The sequence below is a fragment of the Myotis myotis genome, unplaced genomic scaffold (assembly GCF_014108235.1).
Source record: "Myotis myotis isolate mMyoMyo1 unplaced genomic scaffold, mMyoMyo1.p scaffold_m19_p_2, whole genome shotgun sequence".
NCBI lineage: Eukaryota > Metazoa > Chordata > Mammalia > Chiroptera > Vespertilionidae > Myotis > Myotis myotis.
In genome coordinates, this window is record NW_023416324.1 from 14,848,472 (window position 1) to 14,858,777 (window position 10,306).

At 45.6% G+C, this 10,306-nt stretch overlaps 1 protein-coding gene across 2 annotated transcripts; it reads right to left on the bottom strand.

Annotated features, from left to right (window-relative positions):
* Window positions 1-309: 309 nt before the first annotated feature.
* On the bottom strand, window positions 310-6,854 carry STMN1 (stathmin 1). 2 transcript variants are annotated; one of them, XM_036352156.1, is made up of 5 exons: window positions 6,733-6,854; window positions 5,182-5,254; window positions 4,515-4,687; window positions 2,078-2,269; window positions 310-824 (listed from the first exon to the last, which is right to left on the bottom strand). In XM_036352156.1, the coding sequence occupies exons 2-5, from the start codon at window positions 5,192-5,194 to the stop codon at window positions 753-755; spliced, it is 450 nt and encodes a 149-aa protein (XP_036208049.1). In that variant the 5' UTR covers window positions 5,195-5,254; window positions 6,733-6,854; the 3' UTR covers window positions 310-752. The 2 variants fall into 2 exon arrangements, with proteins under 2 accessions (XP_036208049.1, XP_036208050.1); XM_036352157.1 differs by lacking the exon at window positions 6,733-6,854 and adding an exon at window positions 5,428-5,715.
* Between the last annotated feature and the right edge of the window lie 3,452 nt (window positions 6,855-10,306).

The following is a 10,306-nucleotide window of genomic DNA, read 5'->3' on the forward strand; positions in this document are numbered from 1 at the left end:
TATTCTCTAGAAACATCATTTATGGCTTGAAGTCTGCCTTTTTAACAGGGACACAGAAACAAAAAAACGCTTGTTTGCAAATAAACATCAGAAAGACTATGTAACAGCTGATCTGGGCCACAGCATGACAACAAAGTGACGATTGTGGAAGAAGACAATGCAAACAACTCTGGTGCAAAAGTCTCAGGGCAGAGAACTTGCAGGATGGGTATTCCCGCCAGCCCAAAGGCCCCACCCAGCACAACAGAAGCTAGGAGGGTCTCCATCACTGGACCATTTATTACCTGGGTCGAAATAAGTCACTGCCACTAACAGCACTGTGCAGTTTTATTAACCATTCAAGTACAGTAGCATCTGGTAAGATCGGGACAGAATTGGGATTTAAAAGTGAACAGATATTCAGCATCTAACAATTTAAAAGAAGCCACTACATACTCTTTTCACAAACATGTTTTCACAGAGCCAAAACAGTACTAGCCATTGACCCAGCACACCAAGTGTACTGAAGTAGAAAAGGTACAACAAGAAAAATAGCTACATTAGAAAGACCTCAACACTTTAGAAAAAGAGTAAAACACTTTCAGTTTCTCCCCTTTAACCCCTAAAACAACATCATACAATTTGGATCTACCTATGGTCCTACATCAGCTTCTAGAATATTTGTCAGGAGGGCAAAAATAAAATGACACTGGCCAGTACAGTCTTTGGATATTTAGGAAGGGGAGGGGGAGAAAATCAGTTCTCAAAACAAATTAGTCAGCTTCAGTCTCGTCAGCAGGATCTTTGGATTCTTTGTTCTTCCGCACTTCTTCAATGTGCTTGTCCTGTAAAGAAACAGTATATATCATCAGTCAAATAAAGCAGCCTGCCAAGTCACACCGCCTGAAGAGGCCCAACACAGTGTCAGTACGTTTATTATATAATAATATTATAAATATAGTAGTCACCCATTTCCTCGGTTTTGCTTTTCATGGTTTCAGTTAACTGCGGGCAACTGCAGTATGAAAATGTTAAATGGAAAACTCCAGAAATAAACATTTCATAAAGTTTTAAATTATATGTCCTTCTGAATGGCATGATGAATTCTCATGCTGTCTCGCTTGTCCTGCCAGGATAAAATCATCCCTTTGCCCAGTGTATTCACATTGTACTACCTGCCTATTAAGTCATTTAGTAGCTGTCTCAGTTATCAAATCAATTGTCACGATATCACAGTATCTATGTTCACGTAACCCTTCTTTTACTTAATGACCTGAAAATACAAGAGTAGTAATGCTGGCAATGTGGATATGCCAAAGAGAAGCCGTAAACGTTATCACAGGCAAGTATGCACAGGGAAAAACAGTGTATACATTCAGAGTTTGCTACTATCCGTGGTTTTAGGCATCCATTGGGGGTCTTGGAACACAGCCCACACAGATGAGGGAGGACTACTATATAATTATATTATGTGAATCACATAATTAAGAGTTCTAAGACATAATCTTCAAACTTCCTGGATCATCCGAGGAATCTAATGATTGAGCCTCCTACTGTTCTTCCAAAGAAAGTGCTATTATGCTGGAAATTGTTGAATATTCCATCTTATTTTTTTTAATTGATTTCATTTTTAAAAAATATATTTTTATTTCAGAGAGGAAGGGAGAGGGAGAGAGAGGGAAACATCAATGGCAGAGGTATTGCCATGCCTCTCTCCTGGGGATTGAGACCACAATCAGGCATGTTGCCCTTGACTGGAATCGAAACCTGGACCCTTCAGTCCTCAGGCTGATGCTCTACCCACTGAGCCAAACCAGCTAGGGCTATTCCATCTTATTTTGAAACAAGATACCTCTCATTTATGTTTTTATTTTATTTTATTTTTTTGGTAAAGAAGCATGAATTTATTAGGTCATCTGGAAAACCAGATGGGCTGAGCCCCCAAATGGCACCAGTGCAGGAAGGACACCTCTCATTTAACATGTTAAGCCCCCAAATTGATGACAAAGATGCCAAACACCTTTGATCAAGGCCATTAGTGGAAGCCAGTTCACTGGTACATGAAACTTCAAGCCTCCTTCAAGGCGGAGACACCCACCTTCTCTCGCAAACGCTCCAGTTTGGCAGCCATCTGTGCCTCGCGGTTCTCCTTGTTGGCTTCCATTTTGTGGGTCAGCTTCTCCTCTGCCATTTTACTGAAGTTGTTGTTCTCTTCGATTGCTTTCTGAAGCACTTCTTTCTCGTGCTCTCGTTTCTCAGCAAGCTGCTTCAAGACCTCAGCTTCATGGGACTAAAGGCAGAACATGAGATCTCTTCAGATAACACTGAAGCGGGCCCTGGATTATCTGTATCTAAATATTATGAACATCATTTTCTAGTGTTTGTGTTTACTTTGGCAAACTGTTTGCTCAGAGAACCTTATCCAATTACTCCTTAAGGAAATCCTTATAAAATTTACTGCTTAATGGTATCAAGATGACTTGAGTGAGATGCACTTAAAAATGGAACTTTATTTATTTATTTTTTAAAATATATTTTATTGATTTTTTACAGAGAGGAAGGGAGAGGGATAGAGAGTTAGAAACATAGATGAGAGAGAAACATCGATCAGTTGCCTCCTGCACACCCTCCACTGGGGATGTGCTTGCAACCAAGGTACATGCCCTTGACCGGAATCGAACCCGGGACCCTTGAGTCCGCAGGCTAATGCTCTATCCACTGAGCCAAACCAGTTAGGGCAAAAAAATGGAACTTTATTATAAAGAATTTTGTTCTTTAACTTCAAAGGCTATCCAGAGAAAATTAGCTCATTATAAAAAGTGTAACCATACTGATAAAATACATGAATGACAGAAATTTTAAGCCTCCAGATTACTATTTAAGCCAAAAGGATTTCTGTCTCAAAGAAAAGCTTTCCTCTGTGGAAGCTGCACTAACTTCCAGACCCCTGGAGCTTGACTACCATGGTGTGCCTCCTTCAACAGACTCAGAATAGCTTGTTACCAAACAGACTCCGATGTGTTTGGAAGCACTGACTTGCAGGAAAACTACAGAGCATCTGCCACTGGTTCTGTTAATTCTCTTTTGCAAAATCCCAATCATAAAACACAGGCTAATGGCTACAGGGCCACGGGGGATTTCTCAATGCTTCTCTGTCCAGCTTTAGGCTGCATTTCTTCCATGAACACAAACGACAGAGGAGAGCAGGTAGGGGGCGATGCATCACTGCACACACTGCCATCTTCCTGGGGAAAGGCTTTGCAGTGTTGATAGTGGGCTAGTGTACGTGCATTCAACTGTGGCACTGAAAAGTGCACAGCACATGCTACAGAAGCTTAAAAAGGGGCCTATATGTGGACGTGTGTGGTTACATGTATTGTATTGGACTTAAATTGCACTTGCTGTGTTGATGGGGGCAGGTTATTACTTTACCTTTTTCTGATTTAGTTTTCCTAATTTCAAAATTAAACCCATTAACCCCAATCAGGGTTATTGGTAAGGGGGACTAAATGAGAATTTATGTAAAATTCTCGATTAATAGAATAATGTTGAATGGAAGGAAATATTCCAACATGTTAATGGTTATTTCTAGGAAGTAAGATAATAAATAATCAATTTCGTATTTATAAACTTCTGGGTTTCCCAATTTTTCTATAACAAGCATATTAATGCTTATTGATTTTTCTGATTAGTTATTTTTAAAGATGTCTACTTTAAATAGAATAGCTTACATAAGAGAAAAGCTGCCACAATACCAGAATGCCAGCTGAGCAACAAAATCACACTACTAGCAATTTAAAATGTTTTTTCTTTTTCTTTCTTTCTTTTTTTTTTAATTGATTTCAGAGAGGAAGGGAGAGGGAAAAGAGAGACAGAAACATCAATGACAAGAGAGAATCATGGATCGGCTGCCTCCCACACGCCCCCCACTGGGGATTGAGCCTAAAACCTGGGCATGTGCCCTGACCGGTAATCGAACCTGGGACCCTTCAGTTCGCAGGCTGACGCTCTATCCACTGAGCCAAACCAGCCAGGGCTGAAGTTTTTATTGTATAGTTCTCAAGGAAACAAAAACAAAAATACTACACAGGCACACACACAAATCAAAAGAAACCCCCCAAATCTAAAAAGACAGAAAAAGAGTCATCCACCAATTCCTTTTCAAAGAAAAAGCATGAGAAGCATGAACTCTGGTTTCAGACAGACCTGGGCTTGAATTCTGGCTCCAATACTCACGGGCTATATGACTTAGGGAATGACAACATTCTCAAGACCATTTTCTAAGCTTGGTATCTATCACCTACCCTTTTAGAGTCACTGTATTAAAAGAGAAAAATATAAGTAAATAAGTTGGTGTATAATAGGAGCTCAATAAATGATGGTTGGTGTTTTCCTCCAGCCACTGGCATTACGTAATTTTCACGTAAGTATAACCACTGTCTAGCTACAATTCTGTTTTCCTCCTGTTGTGGAAATAAAACTGATTTGCCACATTACTTTAATAAATACCATTTTCTGTGAATTGTGATGTTTACCTTGCGTCTTTCTTCTGCAGCTTCTAATTTCTTCTGAATTTCCTCCAGGGAAAGATCCTTCTTCTTTGGAGGGGAAAGGGGGAATTCTGGGACGGATTCTTTTGATCGAGGGCTGAGAATCAGCTCAAAAGCCTGGCCTGAAGCACGCTTCTCCAATTCTTTCACCTGGATATCTGGATTTGATCGTATTTATAATGTATTCAGAAAAACAGGGCTTTCCTATTCTAATAAACTGTTCTATAATTTTCTAAAAGCCAAATCAATGTAATGAATAGAATTAGGGCTAATGAAGCTGTGTTTGCAAGCAAGAAATTATGTAAATACCACGTCCCCAAAAAACAAAGTTCAGCATTTTCTGATTAATAAATACCATTTTGCTATATCAGTATTGACAATCACTTTCATGAACAAAAGAAAGACTTGTGCAAAACTCCACATTTTGCTTCAGAGCAAGCCAAATCGTCTAATAATGAAACAATTAATTATAAGCTCTCCGTACGTTCAAATGATAGCCATTTTTTCTTCTTTAATTATTCTCCAATTTATAAAATATATTCTTTATAAAACCAAAACACAGGTACCAAATTAATGGCTAAGACTTAAGCCACCTCCTATTCTTAAACCATAAGCCCATCACAATTTCCGTTTTCCCAAATCGTTTACCTACCAGAAGAAGCCATGGTGAACAGAAGACAAGAGCCTGGCAATATATTCTACACAATCCACTGGCAAGGAAAGCCCTGAAAATGATTTTCAAAAGCATGCAATCAATTTCTTTGCATTTCTATATATCAGCAATCCCTTGGGGACCTCAAATCACATCCACATTAATCAATGTCAGAAAAAATCACTATCGTGGAATTAAGTAAGACATCATTAACTAGAAATTATGGAAATCTCAAAAAATACCAACCATTGGGAAATTTCAACTGAATAGAACGTTGGTTGTAGTTCACTCAACAGTAAGACCGGAGCCATCTTAATAGTGCCCACGACTCATTGTGCAAATGAAATACCCACCCCTGCTTTGTCTATGTCTGCCGTGGTGGAAAACAAAACGCCCAGGCTAATATTAGCCAGTAATGTTGAACTCCTATTGTTCTTGGGGCTTAAGCTCCTTGTCCAACAACGGGCAAAATTAGTTTTATCAATATCTACGTTTTACGTTCTATTTGTTGCCTTATGTCACGAAAAATTCTACATCCTATCTTGATTTTTTTAAGGTCATGATTCTTCTAGGCCCTACGCTAGTATCAAAAACCTAAGATTACAGGTCCCTACCGGCTGGAAATTAAAATCAGAGGCAGAGAAATGCTCTAACATTAGCAGAGCATTGAACGCAGCAGCGGCCCCCAGGATGGGCGTGGCCCTGGCCCGAAAGCGGCCCCCGACCAATCAGAACACGCTCAATGCTCCGGCCCCTGGCCCCGCCCCCTTCCTCCCCGCGCCTTTTCGAATCCGAACTCACAACACCCAGGAGCCCGCGAGCGTGGAAAGGGGAGGGGTGGGCGGGACTAACGGTCCTATCGGATGACTCCGCCCACCCCGGGCTTCTCCCCGTGGACGCCCCCCCCACTCCCGCCAAAATCACCTTGAAGCCACCCCCCACCCAGCCGCGGCTCGGGAGCGGGCCGTGGGCCAGCCTCCACACCCGCTCACCACCACCTCCCTGCGCTCCCACCCAACCCACTGCCACCCTGGCTGTCCGCGCCCCGCATCGCCAGGGCAGGAGTCTCCGTGGGGTGTTAGCCTCTCGGGCGCGGCCCCACAGTCGCTGGGTGAAGACCATCGCGGGGAGCGGGCGCAGCCCCAGCGTGGCGCAGTCTGGCCCTAAGGGCGCTGCTGCCAGGAGGCGCCTCCCTGGCCCTTCAGACAATGGGGACCCCAGCGGGGCCACGACTGGAGTAGGAGGGAGGGAGGCAAACGGGGACCCACGCCCCCTATTGTCTCCTCGACAGCACCCGGGGGCTAACGCCGGAGGCTTGCCCAGCTGGCCGCGCCCCTTCCCCACGGCAGCCGCGCCCCCAGATAGTGGGGACAATGCCCAGGCTCCGCCCGAGCCACACACAAAGCGCAGCGACCCCCACCCATCAGCCCCTCAGGGGCCCGCGGCCGCGCCCGCCGTCTCCCAGCTGGGAGCCGACTCGAAGACGCAGCCCATCCTGTCCATCCCGTCCCCCTGGCTGCCTGCAGGCTCCTCCAAGAAGCCCAGACCCACCTGCCCGGTCCGAGCCGCCTGGCCGCACTGAGCACCAACAGACCCGAGCGCGCACAAAAGCGCCAAACAGCGGCACGTGACCTCCCCGGAGGGCTCTGCATTGGCTGAGAGGGGCGGCACGTGCCGACCCCTTCCCCCGACAGCGCAGTGGACCCCGCCCCTGTGGGCCCCGGAGCACCTCGGGAAATGTAGTCCAGGCTGGCTTGGCAGGAGGACAATGCGAGGGGTGGGGGCGTTTAGGGGTCCCCCCAGGTGTAAACCGGGGACCCAGGCGGTTGTCTAGCGGCGGAAAAGGACATGGCCCTTGGTCTGGATCTGAACCAGCTCTCCCATCCCTGGGAAAAGGGCAGGACGGGGCGGGGCGGGGTGGGGCGGGGTCCCTCCGCACCTCTCCGAGGGTGGCTGCCTGGACTCCGCCTCGGTTGGGCTACTTGCTCCGCTTCGTCGAAAGGACAATACTCAGATGGCGCAGTGCCCCAACGGTGTCCCATCCGGTGCCTCTACCTAAGATGCCCAAGCCCTTGTGACAGGACAATGCCACTCTACGACCCTTGGAAAGGCCCCCTGCACCCGAGGCCGTACCTTGGCACCTGCGTATCACCTGTATTGTGACATCATCGTAATCCCTAAACCACTCCGCCCTAACAGATCACGGGCGTGGCCCTTTCCTCACTGTGTGCGTTCTCGCTACCATCCTACGGGTCCCCAAACTGGCGATCAGAGCTGAGGAGGGAGAGTGTGAGTGACTTAGACCAAAAGCTCTGGAATTTGATCTCCTTGGTCTAACAGTCACTTGGCTTAAATGCAGACTCCATCTGTTCTGCCTGCCTTTGGCCAGATGATAGAGAAGGAAGAGCAAAAGCAGTTACACAAACTGCCCTTACGTGTTGCTTTTGTTCTCGGAGCACGTGCTCCCCAGAGCGATGCAGGGCCTTTTTTTAAAAAAATTTAAAACAAAAGGAGCCACAAGGTCACTATTCCTCCACGCCCGGATAGATCCAAGCACAGCAGAGGTACAAAGGAAATTGGTCTGACCCTGGCTATCGGATTAGAATGATTGGCCTCCCTCTTCCCACAAAAAGGCCCGAGGGGAAAAAATAAAATGAATATGGTTCTCAGGCCCCTCCTCCCATTCCCCTGATCAAGGCTGTGTCCTCAGGTAGTGGTCATTACACTAATGCACCTGCTTTGACATCCTAACTGGGTAGAAGAATACCTTCATTTTATTAATCAATGGGCTCCCTTTCCCCAAACCCAGAAACAAATATGTCCAACTCTGCTGAAACAACAATCCTAATTTTAAAAGACTCTCCATGTCCTGCTAGTCACTAAAGATGTGCTAGAGATAAATGCAGTGAATCGGTGCCAAGACAAGGAAAACTGGATCATACAGGCAGCAGACACACCACACAAAGCAAACAGTAAGCAATGTACTGTGGCCTGAAATATGCTTGTTGCTGCATTTTCTACAACAATTGCCCTTCTGTGGGGTCAGCCTTTCCCCTGCCCCCAATCTAAGTGGTTTTCCCTTAGCATGTGAGCAGGACCAGAAATCACTCAGATTCTCAGCCCTGAAAGGCTTCTCCTTCTCAGACCAAACTTGGCCACGAAACAGCCAGGTGTTTCCATCTTTTTCAGTTTTCTGAGTGAAATTTCAGAAATCGTTAGAAAAGCTGGAGAGAGGTGAGGACTCGACCTCCCTGAAGCGACAGATTGGCAGGCAACACAACCGAGCAAGGAACCCAAGACCAAGAGTTCTATTATCCCCGGAACCACCCTTTATCTTGAAGTCTTTGTACTTGATCTGGAGGTTTCCAGAGGAAGGTCCCACCCATTTGCTGCATTAAAAAAGGAAAAGGAAAGAAATTGCCACGCAAAAAATCTCACATTTCTGACTATTAATGTTGTGACAGGAAAAAAATTAATCTTTCAAAACACTGATTATTTTAAAGCATTTACAACGCTTCCCCCCACCTTTTCTTTCTCCTTAGAGCAGATGTCTATTTCCATGGAAACCATAGCTAGCAAGAAGATGTCAGAACTCATGTAGATTTCTAATCCTTGTTAACGATGCCACTTAGCTTCTGGGTTTGTTGTTAGATGCCTGGTCCTGCCAGTTTGGTGACAAGGATTTCCGGAGAGCCTCGCTGTTGCTTGGGGACTGAGGAGGCTGGGATAAGGTTTTCCCTAGAATGATCCCAAGAATAAAAATGTGCTGGTGCAGTGGGACGATGCCTGTTTTTAGGGTAGGGTTGTCTTTCTGAGAGCCAGATCAGAGCTATCTATTGTTAGCTCTTAGGGGTGTTCATATATGAGCCCTGGAATAGGAAGGGCTGTCAACTATAAGGAGACAAAACAGTTTTGCCACTTCACCATGGAGAGGGACAGAGCTCCCTTCTTGGACGCTTCCTAAAACTAACTCAAAACCCAGTCCCCCCTGAAGTGGCAGCACAAAGTTAATGCTCACATCTTGGCTCTGTCTCTCCTTCCCCATGAGAATTGCTTTTGCCTCTGCTCAGATGGTTTGGTCGGATTGCACTGGAGCTGGCTGGAACTGGATCAGCACAGAGTGAAGTCAAGATAGGGCAGCCATCCAGCTTATTTGATCTGTGTAGACAGCTACAGGGGAGCACTTCAGGCTTCAAAGTCCAGAAGGGATGTCTACACGGATCAGTCGCGCCGGGGCGGTTGTCAGATCTCCTCTGTTCTTACGGAGCACCGGCAGCCTTTGTCCATTGTTGGTGCTGAGGCTGCAGGGGTTGTCTCCCACATAGGCACCCGCTCCACCTCGCTTACAGGGCCTGTCCTTGGCAGAAGGGTGCCGTGGGAGAGGCTTTCTCCTTGTCCCCAGCCTCTCTGTTCCCTTTGTCCCCTAACATTGTGCTCTAACACTCCCCTCCCTGTTCAGATGCTGTCTGTGAAGCTGCCGTTTCACACACTTGGCTCCCTCACTGGAGTAGTACGTCCAAGAAGGCAGGGGCTATATCTTTGTCGTGATATCCCTAGGGCCCAGATCCAGGCCTAGTCCAGGATGGCGGGGCCTGGACATTGCAGTTGACTTTAGACAAGAACAACTCTCACCCTCAGCTTCCTCTTCTGTGATGCCCGAGGATTATGATGAGACTGTGTACATGAAAATACTCAGCACAGTGCCTCTCAAAAGTACCTAATCTGGTCTGTGTAGACAGCTACAGGAGTGCCTAACGCTTGTTAACTATTAGGTACACAAGCAAATTTGTAGATATGTGTTCTTCCCTTCTAAAACACGAATGGTCGTCTACTGTAACTATTTTGCACTTAGGATTTTTTCACTCAACAATACATGTGAGGAATCTTTTCATACAGAGATCTGTTCATAGATCAAGCACTGCCTTGATCTGGGATTCACTGTATGAATGACTGTTCCATAATCTAACCCTGTCTATGATTTTTAAGTTGTTCCAAATTATTTGCTATTTCAAACAATGCAGTAATAAATATAACCTTGTATATAGAGCATTTTCCACATGGGTGAGTATATCTGCAAGATATAGTCCTACACTATATATATTGCAAGGTCAAAGGGCAAACGCAT